Genomic DNA, 20,131 nt, shown 5'->3' with positions numbered 1-20,131 from the left:
TGGGAATGTTTTCCCCTAGAGTTGAAATCATGTGTCTACAGAGACCCTCTCTAAACATTTAAAAAATACCATAATGTTCACTGTCTAATGGCATTCTAATATGTTGAAACATTTAATATTAAAAACAATTGGGCTTTTGAAATCTCTGCTTTAGAAAAGTGAAAGAAGCCCTTTTCAAGGAGGTAGCTGAACCAAAAGGGAGGGTTATTGTCCAGATACCTGTGACAAATGGCAGAAAGGTACATCAGAGAGGAGCAAATGCTGAGAGAGGTAGCGTCTCTCTGGCACACACGTGCATCTAATTTCATCATGGCAGTTGCTTGTGTCAGTGTGAGCAACCCACATATTTTACAAAACATTAGGGGTCAGCTCATCTCACAGCTTGGTTGGGATGGGCAACCTCCCAGGCTCCACCCGGAGTGCTGGGGCAGTTCCAGGACCTCTGGGACCATCCTCAGAGTTCAGGTCAGGCCAGAAAGCTTGCAATTGCCCTGGGAGCTGGGAGGCTGGCCCTAGCCAGATGGACATGGAAGCAAAACAAGAGGCCACCCTTGGTCTGTGTTTTGAAAGACATGTGTCTCATGTTTCTCTGGCGCAGAATATAGCCTGCGGTTGGCCATAGTCGGTGCTGGTTTGCTCCCCACAGCACACACATACCCATCCTTCTCCGTAGAATGACATAGGTCCGTGAGACCCTCCAAATGCCTCTCTGCGAGAGCTCTGTGTCTAAGGCACATTTGCCCTGCCTTTTCAGCTCTTTAGTTTTGGAATCATGTCTGACCCTCTGCGTGTCCCTGTGAATTTGATTTTTCCAGAGACTCCTTTTCCCTGACTTGACTGTGGTTCTCTCTGCTCCACTCAGACCACAGAATCAGCTTGGATGACTCTCTGTGAGTTGCCCTGTCCAGGATTTCAGACTGGACAAGAGCAGCAGACAAATCTAACTGGTCGACCTGTGATTACCTAGCAAATTTCTGAAAGGCAAAGGAGCTGACATTGGCATTTATTATGTGCCAAGTGGGAAACCAGCCTGCTTAGTTCCTTATCCTCTCCAATCCTCCCCGTGACGCCATCGGTCTGTGAGACTGAGGGGTTAATCTCGGAGGTTAAGCGTCCTGCCCACGGACCCCAGTGGCAGTGCTGACACCTAAACCAAGCATAATCTTGCTCCGAATACTTGATACTGGGCTGAATTTTGGTGTTGTTTGGGTAATGAGTAAATAGAGTCCTAATCCAAGGGAGCTCCTTTGCAGAAGGAGCCTTTTGCCCGTTGGTTTTTCTTGCTACTGGCCAACAAGTTTAAATGAAATCTTTGTGAATTCCATTCATCCAACTTGTCTTTTCAAGAATGTTCTGCTGGCTGCTTCTGTACCCAGGTAGCTGAGTCCTACCCATCCCTAATAGACCTTTTTTGGCTACTGTTATTTCCCATCATCTCCTTTTGGGGAAATATTTTGTTAATCTCATGATATTGCCTTCACTCACATTGAGTTCTCCAGGAAGCAGATGCTGAGTTAGAGCTAAGAGTGCTAAATGTCTGTGGAGATAACACCTGTGAAAGGAAACAGGAGGAAGCAGCGCTGGGCAATAGAGACGCACACCATGCTGCCCACCTGACAAAACCCATCAGCCCAACAGCGAGCTCTAGGCAAAGTGTGCCTGGAGGAGTCCCGCCCTGGGTGGAAATGGCCAGGCCTCATCTCCCCATTGTTAGGAAGCGAGAATATCCTGTCTCAAGGTCCTTCTCGCCTGACTAAGAATCAAATTAACAGCAGGAAGATTAACAGGAGAAAAGCAAATTTAATAGCATACAAAGAATCCACACAGACATGGAAATTCTGAAGACAGACACAATGAGGTATATATGTCATTCTGAACTAAGGAGAAGGAGGTTAGAGGTCTGAGATTTCAAAAGTAGGGAAGGTAGTTCACAGGTAGATGAAAAAAGAGTGAATGTTGTAAACAAATGTTTCCTGGGCCACTCAGAAACAATGGGACTTAGAGGCTTTGCTCAAATAGGCCTTGCTAGGTTCCTCCCTGTCCACTATATCTAGTTCATAGTATAATGTAGTTATCTACACTGATAGCTCTTTTCCTGGAGCAGTCGTCTATCTAAATGCTTTTTAGGCAGTTGTGGGGGAGGTAAAGAGTTTTTCCTGAATCTGCAGAGTTTTAATTGTTTTTTTAACTCAAAATAATCTTCACACCCAAATGGCCCATCTTGGGGTATCCAGCCCTTGGCCCCATTCCACCTGGCTCACCATTGGCCAGGAATTGCCCCCGCATGTCCTTGACTTGAAAGCTGAGGCAGACTCTGATGAGATCACAGCAGGAGGTCTTGAACTAACACAGTCCTCACCAGCTGGACAGCAAGTCCTTACTTGAAGGGGCATCTGAGAGGTACTTCAGCCCACAGATTGGCCTGCCTCTCCCTTGCTCTGATCTGTGTCGGCCCATCACCGCTTGACAGTACATTATCTTGTACAAGAATCCACAAAACAACGAGTATGGTATTAAGACACATTTTGCTTATGGCCAGAAGGTGTACACAGACTGCCTGCAATTAGGAGGGGCAGTTCCTCATGGAAGGAAAAGTGTCCAGTGCATAGTGCTGCTTGAGAAGCGCTGGTTTGGGGTGAGGGGAACCGTGGGGAAGGAGGGGGATGACTGGCTCCAGAGTGCACCGGAAGGAGAGGCCAGCATTGGAGGACATAGGTGGTGTTAGCCATTTTGTTTGGCCTTGGCTGGGCTGGGGGCCAAGTTGGTTCCTTAATCCTCTGATTCTAGCTAATCTAAGCAAGTATTGACTCTACTTTTCCAAAAATCTTGGGGACTGTCTCAGCTCATGCCCGAGAAGTGGAATGAGAGCTGGCCACTTCCACCCACACCCCAAGAAACCACCCCACCCCTCCCAAATACTAACCTGACTTCTGGGCCTGCCTGAAAATACCTCTTGTTTTCCCTAGGGCCCTTTTCTTATGGGTGTGGCACATATTTTGGGTGTTAACATACCACAAAAGTGGAATCCCTTGTGATAGTAAAGTAGGGAAAGGTTTCTCTTGGCTGTTAGAAGTTGGAGCCCTTTTCCTTCACGCAAACCTTATTGTAATGCCCAGCATTAGGATGGATGGGGCTTTGCCACAGTGAATCCCAAGGTCACTGGCTGGGTTTGTTTGCAATCAGACGAGAATTTGAATCCCAGCTCCACCCCTGCGGGCTCTGTGACCTTGGGCAAGTGGCTCTCTCTAAGCCTGTTTGCTCCTCTCTAAAGCATGACTCACAATGTCAACCTTAATAGGATTGCTTTAGACTGAAGTGAGGTAAAGTGTGCGTGCACTTAACTCAGTACACAGCATGCAGTTAAAACTTAATATTGGTTTTCACCCCTTTGTCTATTATAACTTATGTTAGTTTCTGGATATTTTAATATAAGCACACCATTAAAAGCAAGTTTTACATTTTTGTATCAACATTGATGCTTAACATATCTGATGATTCAAGGTTTCTTCAATGCTTATCTTGCAGTTATCTTAAAAATCTCAGTAGACAAATACAAATGCCTCTGTATGTTCCTTGTCTGATCATAAACTAAGAACCAAGGGCCACAGAGATACTCAATGATGCCACAGTTCAAACTGGTCAATATGAAGAATGCGCTGATTGGAAGCCAAGATTTTTACATTGTTCTGTCCATATCTGTAAGGACTTGACTTATCTGTTTTTCTAGGCCAGAGTTCTGTTGATCTGGCTTTCTTGTAATCGAAGTCTTCCAAACCGAGAGGAGTCCTAGAGGCTCATGCAGATGGATGAACAAGAGGGAAAATATCCCACAAATCCAGCTTCTTAGAAGCATCCTTTGCTTAGAGAAGAATGTTGCAAAACTTACAAAGTCAGCCTGCAGGAACCTTTGTAGATTATGAGACCTGTCCAGCCCAGCTCTGCCTGACAGAGAGCCTTGGAAAAGAAAGAAAAAGAAGAAAAGAAAATCACGCTTTAAGAAAATTCTCAGTGCACTGTCTAGAAGAGATTCAAGAGAAGAAAAGTGCGTGACATTAGCTGGAACACACTGACAGAGGTACTTGTTTTGCAATTTTTTAAGTATCTCTTCTCTGCCGACTTCAAAACAGTGAAAGAAATTTGGAAAAGAAGCCCACTATCTTGATGGAAGCTGTTTTGACATAAGTGAAACCAGCCTTGGCGTGAGGTGAGGGCAGGCTCTGGCCAAGCCAATGGAACAGACCCTGGAAGGATTGAGGCGAGCTGGGGAAATTGTTTCAAGATGGAGCTGGAGCCACTTGAAAGGGGAGGGAACTGGAGGGTCCAGACATTTCATCAGTGTTTGAATGAGTGTGTGAGTAGCTTCATGTGCGTTCTCAGATGCAGAGACCCCTTCTTTTAGCATCACCTCTGGGGAAGGGGAAGAAGGTGGCTGCCTTTTGAATGGTGCACTGTGAGAGTATGAGGATGACTGGCTGTTGTGAACTCTCAGGTTTGGTTGGTTTTAGGGAAGAGGGAAAGAAAGGGAGAATGTGTGTTACTAATTCTCATAGCTTCCAGTGGCTTTGACCGTGGAGGAACTTGGAAGTGGTGGCAAGGGCAATGTGGAACTGAGTCCCTGCGTCATCTTTGACACATTTCTCAGGGCTTGGTGGCCCTGAAGCTAGAAAACAAAGTGAACATAATCTCTAGGACATGGTGTGGCTTCAGTAATCCTTGAGCATTGATCATAGCCTCTTTGAAGGCAAGGCCAAGGGCAGCACCACGTGGAGGGAAGCATAGGAATTGCCATAGGAAATGCACCTAGCAAGGCTGGGAAGTTAGACGTCAGGCAAGACTCAAGACAGGCAGAGGGCTTCCCTGCATTTTGTGTGTCTGAGACCTGGCCCATCTTCAGCTCTCGGGCACATCCTAGCAAAGACCTCTGTGATGCAAAGTGTCTTTTTCTGGCCAGGGAGCAAGGGATAGGGGAGCTATAGAAGGTTCATTAGCACCAGTCCAGGCAAAGGAAGTACAGAAAAGACTCTGGGTCTTATAATAATGTGGTGCTGGTAATCTGGCCTGGACAAAAATAACATGGAGAAAATTAAAAATGAAATGCTGTTGATGTGAATGTGTAGTAACATGAATATATTAACATATGATACATATTATATACTAGCACATTAGCATGGTATTTGGAACTTTTGCCTAGTTACTGTTAATGAGGACAGATTTCCTTTTTTTTTTTTTTTTTAAGATTTGTGTATTATTTTAGAGCGGCGGGGGAGGGGTGGAGGGAGAGAGTGAGCGAGAATCTCAAGCAGACACCCCACCGAGCAGAGCCTGAGGTGAGGCTCGGTCCCCCACTGCTGAGACAGTGACCTGAGCCGAAATCAAGTGTTGGATGCTCAACCGCCTGAGCCCCCAGGCGCCCTGGAAAGATTTCCTTTTGAAGCAGAGTTGGTTTATGATAACAGTGGAACAGTGGGGAAAAATCTAGGAGACCCAATGGGAAGGAATGCGTGCTCTACTTAAGTGCAGTCACATGAGAACTTTCAAAGGCGGGAGAGGCTACCAGGGGTTTCCATAGGCTAAATGGGAAGGAGTGCTGGGTATGACGGAGGGTATATGAGACAGGATAGGTGAGGTGCTAGCAGGTCTGTGAGGGCTGTCTCCCCAGGATGATGGGGTATAATCTGCAGAAAAGGGAGAGAGAGATCATCAAAAGGGCATGTCTGCATGAATCAAGATTTTTAAGGGGTAAACGGCAGAGAGAATGCAGGAGGTAGAGACTGGTGACTAAGAACCTAGTAAAAAGGAATTGTTTTTAAGATGTAAGACGCAAAAGACCACATATTATATGATTCCATTTATATGAAATGGCCAGAAGAGGCAGACCTATAGAAACGGAGAGTGGTGCCTGGGATGGGGAACGGGCATTAATGGTAACAGGCACGGGGGAGCTTGATGGGTTTATGAGAATGTTCTAAAGGTGATCTATGGTGATGGTGGCGCAGCTCGGTAAATTTCCTAAAAATACTGAATTCGAACTGGATGAATTCTATACTGTGCAAAGAGGGCCTCAGTAAAGTCATTTTTTTAAAAAGGATTTTTTTTTTAAAAAAGAAGTTCTCATTGACCTGTCCTTTATATGTTGGTGTTTATGAAGTGACAGCCACCATGCTAGGGGGGTACAAATATGAAGATCTTCACAAACAGAGGGCATAAGTGAGCAATTTTCAAAGAAGGCAAATGACTAATAAGAATTTTGACCTCACTAGTCATCACTGATTTGCAAATTATAACATGAGGTAGGTTTTGACAGGCTGGCAAAGATTTAAAAATGACAATATTCAGGAACGAACAGTTCTCTAAGACACTACTGCTAGGATGCTAAATTGTAACCCCCTTTTAAGAGGAAAGATTAGAATTATATAGGAAACCCTTGAATATGCTCTTGACCAGCAAGAACCTCGGACCCAGAAAACCTACCCAAAGGAAGTTATCTTCTGGGGTCTTAAAATACTAGTAATGGTCTTACATCTCCCAGATTTCTGTCTCCAGATTAGTTCTCTGCTCCAAAATCCAGATTTAGACATCTAGCTGCCCACGCAATCATCTCAAGCTCAGCATGTCAAGAACTTAACTCTAGAATGGATCTGTGCATTCGGAATAGGTCGGAGAGCCCCAAGCCCGAAAGGCTGCTCAGTTCAGGTGATGGCAGCCCCATCCTTCCAGTTGCTAAAGCCAAACACTTAGACACCATGCAGGACCTCTGGATTCTTCTCACCCTGTATCAGATCCAAAGGCACAGGCGATTGACTCTGCCTTCAAAATCGATCAGGATTCTGGCCATCGCTTACCACCCCCACGGCTACTCTAGCATTGAGCTTATCTCTTGCTGGAATTTTGGAAGATGATCTTCCATCTGGTCTCCCTCCTTCTACCCTTGCCTCCACCACAGTCTATTCTCAACACAGAAACAAAGGGGATCATTTTAAAACATAGTACCTATCACATTACTCCCCTGGTCAAAACTAAGGAGCTCCCCATTTCACACACAAGTCTTTACAGCAGCTTAGACAGCCTTCCCTAAACCAGTCCCTGTTACTCTCCTTCTCGCTCGCCCCTTGTCTCAAACACACCTATTCCTCAAACGCACCAGGCAAGCTTCCAACTTACCACTATTGCGCTGGCTCTTCCCTCTGTCTGGAACGCTCTTCTGCCAGGCAGTGGCACGGCCAACTCTTTCGTCTTCCTCAAGCCTTTGTTCAGTGTGTTATTCCCAGTGGGGCCACCTCAGGAGCAGCATTTAAAATTTCAACCTGGCTCTTCCAACTCCTGGCATGCTTGATCCTCTGCACCCTGGTCAGTGTTTTCCGTTTGCCAGAACCCGTCTCGCCTTCTCACCTACGCTACCGTTGGATGCTTTAACAGGTCTACTGTTCATTGCCTACCTCCCCCTGCTAGATAGTAAGCTCCACAAGGATGGGCATCGTTTTGTTCACCACTGTACCCCCAAATGCCTCACAGTGCTTGGCATATGAGAGGTATTCAATAACTGTTGAATGAATGAATGAATGAATGAATGAATGAATGAATGAATGAATGAATTTGTAATGGGCAAGTAGTGATTTTATAAACAAAAACAACAGCTTTATGGCATAAAAGAAAAAAGTGAGGAATTCCCATGTACATTTTCTGAGCTCATCACTCCGCTCATGAGGTGAGACTGACTCACTCATGCACGGCAAAGTCTGACTTTCCCAGCATTCCTTCTGCCCCCCAGGGAAAATGTGACCATCATCAGGTGACTTAGCCAAGCTATGCAGCTGGAGTTCTGATTTGATTCTGTATAGGCTGCAAGTTGATCTCGTAGAGTTATAAGAAACCCTGATTCATTCACAGTAATTTAATAAGGAAATGCAATCAATTGCAAAGAGAAGCCTGGGAGTTCTCTTTTAAGGGCCAGTACAGTATCTCTGTAGTATGTTTTCTTAGGTCCGTTCTCATCACTGATCAGGCATTTTCTACTTAATTTAGCTTCTGAGTTTCTGTTTTCAACAAGGTAGGTGGTGGCTTTTATTGATTTGTGCAGAAGTAAGATGCATGAAAACCTTTGAGGAAAACTGAAACTTCTGTGACCCTGTTGCTACACGTTAGAAAGTTCCACAGCTCTGCTCCCTTGCTGTTAAGCTGTCCTGGGGTTGAAAATGTGTGGTGCATCCTAGCATAGAAGCTGTTTAAATCATGCTTGTTAGCTTGAGATGTGAATTTTTAAGATAAATATGAAAATCAATGATACCTTATTGCTTGGAAATCAAAACAGCTTTTTCCATTAATCATAGGATCTAGCTGCTTTGTATCCAATGTTTTTCTACAGTGTCTCTGCCACCCCCATCCCTTTACATCCAGAAGCTCTTAGCAGGAAACAGAAAGAGAACCAGCTCTGCTTCCGCACAGAAATGGATTTTACAGCCACTGGTTGCAGGAAATGGAATTCAAGTAGGGAAAGGGCAGAAGGGAGTATACTTAACCCTGCTGAACACAAATGTGGCTTCTGCCTTTGAGACGCTGCGCCGAATTTAATCCGTGTCTGTAGAAGCAGAGGGTAGAGCGCCCACCTTCTCTCTCACTCCTCTTACTATAATTTCACCTGTCTGATAGGCCTTAAAGAAAGATTCAGTATTGGTTTGTGTAAGATGCATAGCTATTTTTATTTCTTAGCCACTGGTGTCAAGGAAAAATATATCATCAAGCTCCTTCTATAAGTTCAAAGTTGGGGAGCAGGACCAATTATGAACTGAGTTACTCTGTACATTATCCTGCTATACGCCAAGAGCTATGATTTTACTCTACCAGTAAGCTAACCAAGCTGGCCTGCCACAGTTTCATGAGATTCTTGGATCAAAGATGAAAGACAGTTTATTATTCATAGAAATAGCAGTAGCCAGAGTATCAGCATCTTTGCCCCAATTCCCTTCAGGACAACATGGATCTCTGTCCTGGTGTAGAGATGGGGATGATTTAAATTTTACTGCTAAGCTCTGTGGTGGTGGCAAGTTTTGGTAGCTGATAATTTGGGTTGGGTTTGAACGGCTAATATTGTATCATAGTTTAGAAAAAAATTCTTGAATAAATATTTATCCCATTCTTGACTGTCAACTTGTGTTTCCCAATCCAAGTTGTATGATGATAAATAATTAAATACAGATTTTATAACAAGAGAACAGATTCCTGTACTCATATTCTCTGTTCTCGACTCCAGATGAGGGAGAGAGGAAAGTGTTGCTGACCTGCAGCTGTTTATGCTGGATGAGGAGGTGAGAATCAGCAAACCTGGGCTGCGTCCGTCACCTCCCTCATGCAGCAGCTGGAATACGCTGTTCTATTCGCTTATACTCTAAGCTTAGACTCCAGTCTATTTTCAGCACCTTATTCGTGCCTGAGCCCCGTCTCCCTCCATCTGATCAGGGCTGATTAGAAAGTTAGAAATGGCTATATGAGCACACAGGGATAGCAGTCCCTCTTCTCAGCACAATATACAGCCCAAAAATTCTGCCTGCAGAGTCCCCGAAAGAAAGTTTGGCTCATTCCAGGGAGGGTTGTGGAATCGGGGAGAAGTAAGCCTAAAATTCCAAGTAGCTGGGAGGCAGCACCTGAGAGAGCCTGCCCTTGGGGAATCTGGCTCCCCAGGAAATGTTTGTCGTCTTCCCACCCCTTCTTACGGAGCTGTCCGAACTTGCCTCCCTCCGTTTCCCAGCCAAGACTTCACTGGGAAATTAATCTGTATATATTTAACACTTTCTCTCAACCTGCTCCTCCTCTGGGAACCTGCAGATTTACAACCTCAGGCAGCCCTCCGGGTTAATTAGTCTTAGCAGGTTTTCAAAGGACCGCAAACATCTTCTTAACCTCCCCTTGCTTCTTAGGCGAGAGGCAGTCATGGGCAAGAACAATTGATCTCCATTCATCCTGTGTGTTAGAGTGGCTGTTAGCAGTCCCATTCTGTAAAACTCATACTCGGTCATAGGAACTCATCTAGAAACATCTTGCAGTCAGTGTTTGTTCTCCTATTGTCTATACTGGGGACCAGACTTAGATGAAGTAAGAATGTCTGCTTTGCAGAAAAGTCTGAGTTCTAGAATTCTTTTACGTTGTCTGAGTTATACAGTGTTTTCATGGCATTGTGGTACAGGCCAATGCCCAAGGGTGGTGATCCAAGTTACTCTGAATTACACATACACTGATGGTTCTGCCTGGCAACACCCTTCTGTGTGTTCACACTATGTACCAGGCATCGGTAATTGATGGCCAAATGCCCAAGATGGTTTTCAAAGGCACCTGGAGATTGCTTCTTCTGAGATCATTGGCAAAACAGTCTAGAATATCAAAATTGCACAGCTGCCTCAAGCCTTCTTTTGATAGAATTGGGGCATGGGCAAATAATGTGTGTCATTGGCCTTCCTACACCCATATGTCTTTGCTGCTTTCTTATCTCCTGCCTGCCTGTCCTTGTTCTTTAAACTCCAGGAAGCTTTATCCCTCCAGCTTTTCCTAGCACCCAACCTTACCTGCCGACCCTTCCTAGGCCTCCCACTACCGGAGAGCTCAGACTCCAGAATCATGATAGAACATCAAGAAACAGAGGAGGTGCTCAAAACTTTTTTGGGGGGGGGGATTAAAGCGCATTTTGAGAGAAAAGGAAGGTGGGAAGGGATTTAGTCACAAAAGATGCTTCCAAAGACCAAGTGAATTGAGGAACCTCAACACATTTCAGAGGGAGTGTTCTGGGCTAGAACTTGGAACTCCATTTCTGGATATGCTTATCTTTCGTCATTTATCTTAAGACCATCCTGGGAGGGCCAAAATCAAATAAATTTTAACTGAATTAAATTAATAACTTAACACGCCAGAGGTCAGTTTCAAATTTTGGAAAGAAACCAAAAAATAATTATGTAGTAGAGAAGCTTCCAAAAGGTTGTTTACCTGTTGTTGTTGAAGAGACCTATTTTTCTGGACCAGGATTGTATTCCATTTCTTCTTTCTCAAAGACTGACTTGGAAGTTTAAAGATTCTAATGGTGAGTAGGAATTCTTTTGAATAGAAACAGAGACTTGGAAGTATGAATTAGCTAGGAAAGGGCTGGAAAAGTTGGGTAAGTCATTTTGGTACGAATGGATAGGGAAAGTGGAGGCATTACATATAAGGTGATGAGAAGAACTACAAGGAAACTACCCCCTGCCTCAAAGTCTTCTCACCAAGTTGCTGTGGTAGCCATAGTTCATTCATTACACTTTGTCTTCGGGATGACCTTAGAAGGTTCCGTGTCCAGGAAGGAATAAAATAACCTGTCACACAGTTCCCTGAAGGTGTCAGAGCCTTATTTATTGCTAGGAAGTCAGGAGACGATGGGGAGATGATGCCAAACTAAAGATAAACTCCTCTTGCTTTGCAATTTTGTTGAGCATGGACCCTGCAGAAAGAATAAAATAATCTCAGTCACAAGGCTCTGGGAGCTTCCGTGAGAGTAGAAATATCCCATATCCTATACTCTGGGTCAACGGGCCTCCCTTTTCAGCACTGAAAAGAAGGCCTCAGCGCAGAACCCATCAAATTGTTCAGAGTTTTAATGCAAAAGCTAGAATCCCCAAAGCAATTCTAAAGGAATTGCCTCTCCAGGTGGGATCTTTTTCTGATTGATGGTAAATGTCCAGGAGACCTAGGACAACTTGGGCATAAAGGAATGTTTCTGTTTTTCCAGGGTTCAGTTTTGTCCTTGGCACTGGGTTGGGACCTTCAGGATGGCCTGCTCCTTTAATCCCTAGAAGTCTTCCCAAGAAACTAGCATTCACAGTTATTAAAATGTAAAAGCACCTTGGAGATGACCCATTTTCACAACCTCGTGTTACAGATGAGGACACTACCGTGATTGAAACCTCACACAGTGCACCTGGGGTTTGGGAAGCAGGAGTGCCTGGGTCGACCACTTGGTGGTTATGTGAACCGGGGCACATAACTAATATTTCTGAGCTTCAGTTTCTTCTTCTGTAAAGAGTATCTTAAGGAGCACCTACTCAAAGAAGCAACTCAAAACTTGGCAAAAATTATTATATTCGCTGTTGTTTTTTAAGTGAGACAGAATTCCATTCACATAAAATTCACTATTTTAAGGTGTACAATTCAGTGAGTATATTCACTGTGCTGTGCGACCATCATCTCTATCTAATTTCAGAACATTTCCATGACCCCTAAAAAACCCTGTACCTGTAGTCCCAATTCTCCCTTCCCCCCAACTCCTGGTAACCACTGATTTACTTCCTGTCTCAATGGATTTGCCAATTCTGGACATGTCCTATAGATGGAATGACATATGGCCTTCTGTGGTCTGGCGTCTTTCACCTAGCATCATGTTTTCAAGCTTCACTTAAGTTATAGCATATACTTCATTCTTCTTATTGCTAAGTAATACTCCATTATAGAAATATACTACATTTTGTCTATCCGTTCATAGGTTGATGGAAATTTGGTAAAATCACCATAGTTTTACATGGTTAGGCCAAAGCCAGAATGAGACCTTGGGTGTCTGACTCTCTCCCTGGTCCTGTTTTTACTACTCTATACTGTTTTTCATAACATCTGGCATATGTCTTACATTAAGAGTAGCAATTTGCTCAAAGAAACCCTTACAACCTGGCTAATAACGACTCTTAGGATTTTATACCTTTACAGAAATTTTTCCAGGGTGGAAAAAAAACACAACTCAAGAAAATGAAACCTAAACATTGTAGAAAAATTGTGCTGAGAACCAAGTTTAATTTTCATTTACTAGACTCTGGGGGACTGTTCTTTACCTTTTCATCTCACTGTATTACACAGAACAACCCGAGGTCTGTGTGGTACCTTTTATCTACCTGGCTTTTATGTGTAAGTTCATTACCATGGTTTATAGCCCAGGAACAAAGAAAGTTTTTATTGACTTTGGTGGTTGTTCGAGGACTCGTCTCTCTTGTTCACTCTACTCCATGGTAAAAATTCAGAATTATTCTCTTCTTCAGTGAGACTGGCACTGTCACTGCATTAACCTGACCATTCGGTATGGGTGATACATGCCTTTGGCCCAGAATTTAGTACATTCCAAACACAGCTGGTCACCTCTCCTTATAACCTGGCCCCTTCCTGCAAACTGACTGCACCAGCTCTCGGGTCTGAGCTTCAGGCCTGGAGGGAGAGCAGCTAGCTTGGTATACTTGAAAAAGTTCTCTGCTTTTCACTTATTGAGGACGTAGGCAACAAAGCCCCAGGCCTCCTCTCTGGGGGCACATGAAGGCCGGAAGCAGGTCCAACTCCTTTAGGATTTGGTTGTTGACATTCCTTGCTTCTGACCGTGTGATGTGTAGAATGTGGCAACATTCCATGGTGAAGGCATTTCCCTGGGTTCATCTGGGGTTTGTGCTTCCTTATCTTGGGTGGCATGAGTGGAGGGCCTAGCCCAGCCTGGTTTCCTGACTTTGAGCAAGTGGGTTTTTTTTTTTGTTTTTTGTTTTTTTTTTTTTTGCTAAAGCTTTAATGGCCCTGAACACCACTAATTACTTATCTCATTTGATGTTCTGTTTATGGTTATTCCTTCAATCTGGACCAGTTATTGTGTGTCAGGCTTCACATGCATCATCACATTTATATTATTTCCTACTTCTGAGTTTTTGGCACTCCCCAGATACATGAAACGCAACCGAGCCTGGCTTGTCTTCTTTGAGCTAAGCATCCCTCTTCCCTCTCAAACTTTCCTGGTTGACACAGTTTCCAACAGTCTGCTTTGTCCCAGTCACCCTATGTCTGCATGTTTTTCATTATGCTGGGGTTCCTCTTAATGCGATACACAGACTGCAAATGACACTCCTTGTGTGCCAGGAACAACCCAAACTAGGACCATTATCAGGAAGTTGCATCTTGATACCAGCCAACATCCCTCCACCCTCTCTTCTTTTGTCGCTTAAATGCTGTGAGGCAGAGGTCCTTGTTGTGCAGTTGATATTTTGATCCTAAGAGCAGAGCTTTACATTTCTCTCAATCTATTTCAGATATTCTTTACCCTGGGGACTTGCAGAGTAATTATGGCAAAACTATATGAACAGAGAAGTGCCTGGCTGGCTCAGTCCATGGAGCATGCAACTCTTGATATCGGGGTCATGAGTTCAAGCCCCACATTGGGCATAGTTCACTTAAAATTTTTTTTTCTTAATTTTTTAAACTATGTGAATGGGAGGCTAGCATAACTCAGATGCAAGAAATCAGGAAATGGAGAATTATTGTTTTTTTAATCATATGTTAGGATTGGCTCAGTGAATAGAGAGATCCATTTCTAACTACCTACCCTAGGGCATTTTCGTGAGTAATTTCTAGTTCATGGGGGTTTTGGTTGGTTTGGGGTTATTTTTAGCATCGACAGTTACGTAGATTACAAGATTGGAGTACTGAGCGTCTTTAGGAAGCTTAGTACCTCAGCTGCTTGGGGTGGGGGGTTGTTAAGCACACGGCCCCGTGTGCGCTGCTGAATGTGTCAGCCCGATGTGCTGGTCACGAAGGCTGTTGCGAGGGTTTTGACCGGCACCCTGTGTTCGTTGCAGTTACCTGGCTGAGCAGTGCTGGAATGGCGGCTTCATCTACCTGACCATGCTGCGTCGCTTCAAGCACAAAGTGCATTCTCCGAACGACGGCAATGGTAGCAGCAGCTCCGAGCCGGGAGACACGCCTGCCTTGGAGCTGGGTGACCAGACTGTGAAGAAAGGGAAACGAGCAAGAAAGTTTGGGGTCATTTCCAGGCCTTCTACCCAGAAGGCCACTGAAGAAACCAAGAGCAGTCCTGGCTGTGAGTTGGACAATGACCCCATCTCTGAGCTGGACAATGGCCCAGACCCTGAACTTGGAAATGGTCATGCTTTTGAGCTAGAAAATGGCCCAGAGTCTCTCAAGGAGCTGGCCGGATCCCATCTAGACAGTTCAGAAGCAGACAGAGGGACAGAGCATAGCATTCCAAAGACAGATGCTTCTCTACCCACAAGCAATGACAAACGCCGCTTCTCAAAATCTGGGAAGACAGACTTCCAATCAAGTGACTGCCTGGCGCGGGTAAGCTTTGGTGTGATTATAGAACCTGAATTTTAAAAGAAGTACTGTTGGCGTTGCTTTTAAGGCTTAGAAAATATATCTAAGATGGCCTTGTATTTAGAAGCCAACACGTTTATTATGATAAATGGTCAGAGGACATAACAATAACAAAAAAAAAATCCAAGTCATTTTATCCTACTTAAATAAAGAACTAGTTGAGTGATCCTAAGTGGAAAATTCAAGCCTTCTGTGAATAATTTGAATCATATGAGGCCCAGATAAAGTACTTGAACTGCATCATTATTTATCACTACCATCCCCAGTGGAATTGCCACAGCAGGGCCAAGAATTCCTGGTGGCAGCTGATAGCAGGAACATTCAAGGCTCACTATTACACAGGAAGGATGTTCACCATGCAGAGAAGCATCTGCTTTTCTTTTTAACACTTCAAAACCAGTGACATTTTTATGGGTTCATGTTATTTAAATTGCTGAATTCCAGTGAAGTTTGGAAATTTCACAGAAATCTCTGATACTATGATATCCAGCTGTGATGGTCAGGGTTGCTCTTCCCTAAAGGCAAAGCACATGTGGTTACTCTGAATGGTAATGGGTACACTTCTGGCCTCAAATCGTCTCCTTCATTATAACCAACGTTCTCTCTCGAAGTGACATTTCTTTAGGGTGAGCATGTTGCTTCCAAGAATCCTCTTGGCAGACGCTCTTGTGGGCTCCTGATGAAGCAGTATCTTACTACTTGGCTTCTGATTGGTTCCCTCTCTGAGTCCCTCCAGGAGACACCCTTTCGGGATGAAAGAGAAAGTTGGAAAGATAGAAAACGGGCACAGAAGAAGTATCAAGTTCAGCTTTGCATGCTGCTGAACTGGTACTCTGGCAGGGAATAGAACTTCTGGTAAGGCCATTTCACCTATTGCTCAGCGTCATAGCTAATCTGGATAATGGGAGGAGAGGAATTAAAATAACCCCTCTCTCAGGGGACCATGTTCCTTCATCTGAGGATCTCAGTGATCTTCATAAAGCCTTACCCAGAGGAGGCATGATTTGTAAATGGAATGTGTAAATGAAGGAGAAGTAAAAAATAATGTCTCTATCAATGATTTTCTACAAACTTTATGGTTCCCCTCAAAAAAGAATGAAGGACAATAAAAAGATTATAATGTGTTTCTTATTGGTAAATACTCTATTTGGATATGACTTTTTCTCCTAATGATTAAATTACGAATACGCAGAAAGCCTAGAATGAATAAGTTAGGGAGTGTTGGTTCTCTTAATCATTTTGAAGGTTTAAGTTAAAAGAGACTGAATCTCATATCAGTCCAAAGAACTGGCTTTCATTTGGCCTAGGACACAGTGGAAATAATTTGGAAATGACTTTAAAAGAAAAAAAAAAGTGTTTAAGAGGCTACTATTCTCTGCTCATCTTAATTAAAGGCAATAACGTAAAATTGAATTTCTGGATTAGACTATCTGAAGACTACACGTATCAGAGTTTCTTTGCCTGGTTTTTGCACTCAAGGTCAAATGTCCAAGAAGATATAAATGAAACTGTGATTAAAAAAAACCCAAAAACCTAGATCTTTTGACTTTGGGACATTTTTTTTTTTTTTAAAGCCATGTGCCTATAGAAAAGAGAGACCTGCCATCTGGAATTTGCATTCTTCACAACTGTCCATAAACTGTAGACTGAGTATTGACCCTGGGTTATACTTTCCATCTTAGAAAGTCAGCATAGGCCACATACCCTCTTAGGCATGAATATATTTTAACACCCTTTTCAACCCCAGAAACAACATCATTTGATGCATTTACCGAGGATTGATAGAGTTGGCAAGAAGTAGGTCTTCAGAGCTTCCCCCACATCCAGGTGGCACCCAGATTGGAACCAGTAGACCATTACAGAAAGTCCTGTAGGTTCTTGGGCTGAGCAGATTTTTATTTTTACTCCGGGATGAGCCCAAGGTCATGTTAAAATGGAATTTCCAGAAAAACAAAGATTAGGTATTTACCTCTTAAGCCCTTGGGGCAAAAAATTCCATTCCATTTGAATAATGGGAGATTAAACATGTCAGCATTGTTCCGTTTCTGCTTTATTAATGATTTAATATATCTACAAAGACTTAATAAATTACAGAAAAGGCTTATAATCATTCAGACCATTTTTATTTGTTGGATGCTTCTTTTTCATAGACTGTTATTTGTTACATGAAAATAAATCTTCAGTCTTTGTTTTTATATCCTCTTTCCCTTTAACAGAATTATAGGAAACATATTTCCTCTAATAAATATCTTCTTTTTAAAAAACCATATGTTTCTATAAAATATTAACACATAATAATACATATGCAACCAGATTAATCTTTTAAACTACAGAAGTTGGGCCCATTGTCTAAAACATAATCTCCTAGGACCTAGATAAGCAATTTTAGAACTGAGGTCAGAGATCCTTACTCCCTGTCTAGTGAAGACCATTATTCACGCAAGGGGAGAGTTCTTACAAACTTAGTAAACAAGTTCTTGTTTACTACAACAGATGTGTATTTTTGTAATGCCTAATGGTAAAAAAATAAATACAACTTAGTCACATAACAGTGAAAAAAAGAATCCTACCATTTGGCAGCCAGGCAAATTTATTCAGAGCTGGCGTGTGTGTCTATGGGTCCATTTGTGGTCTCACCCTGACACTTGTAATTCACCCTGTACAGTATCAGACGTCTTCCGTAGGCCCTCAGCAGAGACTGAGGCCCTCAGGAAGACTGCCCCAGGTCCGAATCTGCAGGAAAAGGAAACTCAGAGTCACACCCAGGACATCTCCTGGGTCGTCCCGGATGTTTGCATCCAGCAGAAACAGCATGAGGACGGTCCTATTCTAGTAAGCCCCCCATGGTCACTAGTGAGCTTGTCCTTCTATGTATGTGGTAATGTCTCTCCTCAGTCCGTGTCTGCTGCTTCACCTCTCTCCTGAGTCCCCCACCCTGAGCTCTCTACCACCGGTCTGCAGTATGTCTCCATCTTGGGTATTTCACATCATGCCTGAAGCTCGATGCCTGACTGCCCTGCACCACCAAACCAGCTCCAGTGTTCAGGTCCCACCACCCATAAAGTTGCCCAAGCCAGAAACCTGAGATTCAACTAGCAGCCACTTACCTGGTTTGTCTAGAACTTTCCCTGGTTTTGTGCTGACAATCCCACATCCTGGGAAATGCCTTCATCCCAGCAAATTGGGGTAGTTGGCATCCTGGAGTCAACTGAAATGCTGCCCTCTTCCTTCCACCCTGCCCAGTTGATCACCAAGTCCCGTCAACCCCGGCTCCCTTCAGGGTCTCCCTGCACACCCACTCCTCTCTCCCACTCCCGCGGCTTCCTGTCGGGCCGAGCTCCTTTCATTTCCCACATGGGTAGTCATAGTATTCTGCTACCCATCTCACTGTCCACTGTCATCCCATCATCTGTCCCCACAGCAACGAGAGAGACCTTTCGAAAGAGAGTGCATCAAGCATGTGTGTGCGTGTTCACACACACTGCAGCGTAAGCCCTTTGGGTGGGTGCACTTTACCTTCAGGGTCATACTCGAACTTCTTCGCTGGCTGAAGCACCGGACGCCTTTCACTGTCTGATCCCTACTTACATTTCTGCCTTCATCTCTCACTGCTTTCTTCCTTCCCTGTTTGCGCTGAATTAGCCACAATTTTTTCCAAAAGACTATGCTCACGATCTCTTCTGAGCCTCTGCGGATGCTGTTCTTGCTATATCCTGTTTCTCCTCCCCTCCCCCATGTAGCTTAGCTTCTTCCATCTCTCGGGGAAGAAACACCATGACACACTCCTCTAGGAGGCTCCCGCGGCCCTTCTGCCACCTGTCCCATCTTAGGCATCTCCTCTTCCGGCTCCTGCAGTGCCCCCTTCTCATCTTTGCCAATGCGTGAATCTTACATATTCCAGTGACCATGTGGCTTGTTGTGTCCCCGGTAGACTTGAAGGGCAAGGACCTTGTTTGTCCTTGTGTCCTGGCTCGCTGCCTTGCACCTGTTTATTAATGAGAGCACCCAACAGCTCCAGGCCTGAGAGATGGGACACCAGGTTCTAGCCCTACTTCTTCCGTCCCCCACTCTGTGGCCATCAGGCTGCCAGGTTCTTCCTCTGAGCTTCCATCTCCTCACCTATTAACTGAACATTTTGGTCTGATGACTCAGGAACCTCAACTCTGACATGGATCACGTATCTTTTCATTTCTTACTGATCATTCTAAATAAGAAGGGATAGGCAAACAGTCTCAGAATCTAAGTTTGCGACTAGAGCCAGACCATTTACTGCAGTAAAATTCTAGTTGGATGATGTTTCTTCTCACATTTGGAGAAAAGATGCTATTGTGAAATATTATTTTTGGTTCCAGCAGAAGATGAGGTCATTTAAATGCTGCCGAGACAGCTCCCTTTAATGTACCACCTCTGTTTTGTAAATAAATCTTCTCCGTGAAGAGATGCATGTGTGAACATCACACAGTAATTGGCGTTTTATAGGAAAGGGTAGCACTGCGACAACATTAATACAAAAGTCCATAGCATCCAGTTTTGCGTGATTTGGCTTTTTCTCAATAGGCTGACAGAGTCTCATTGCCCTTTAAGCCAATGTAAAAGGAAGCAAAGGCTTGAGCCATCTGTCTAGACAGGATCTGTTTCAGAACTCAATCATCTCTACAACTGGATTGGGTGTTCACACACTAAACATTGGCAAACATGCAGGTTTCCCATCTGGGCGAGCCTCTTAATGTCACTCTCAATAACTTCTGAAAAACCATAAGATTAGTGTATAAACATCCTATATTTGTTAATTCCGTGGCATTTATGCAATATTGCTATGTGCTTGGCACTGTTCTAGTTGCTGGAGAACCCACTGATAAATGAGAGACAAGGTTCCTATCCAGTGGTACTTATCACGAATAAGGGGCCACAAGCAATAAACAGGCAAATAACTGAATCTGAATGTTAGATGGTGACAACAGGTGCTATAAATGAAATAAAGCAGTGA

The 20,131-nt window shown here is 43.9% G+C and overlaps 1 protein-coding gene across 4 annotated transcripts in view; it reads left to right on the top strand.

Moving 5' to 3' along the window:
* Window positions 1-20,131, top strand: part of PDZD2 (PDZ domain containing 2) — a 342,657-nt gene that overhangs the window by 236,415 nt on the left and 86,111 nt on the right. For all 4 annotated transcript variants that reach the window (XM_034657049.1, XM_034657050.1, XM_034657051.1 and 1 more), the window contains one exon: window positions 14,607-15,108. In XM_034657049.1, coding sequence (XP_034512940.1) covers window positions 14,607-15,108 — 502 coding nt within the window. The remainder of the gene's footprint in view (window positions 1-14,606; window positions 15,109-20,131) is intronic.

The sequence above is a fragment of the Ailuropoda melanoleuca genome, chromosome 3 (genome assembly GCF_002007445.2).
Source record: "Ailuropoda melanoleuca isolate Jingjing chromosome 3, ASM200744v2, whole genome shotgun sequence".
In the NCBI taxonomy this organism is placed as follows: domain Eukaryota; kingdom Metazoa; phylum Chordata; class Mammalia; order Carnivora; family Ursidae; genus Ailuropoda; species Ailuropoda melanoleuca.
Note: the sequence above shows the minus strand (reverse complement) of the source record. Positions and strands in the feature narration are given on the sequence as shown.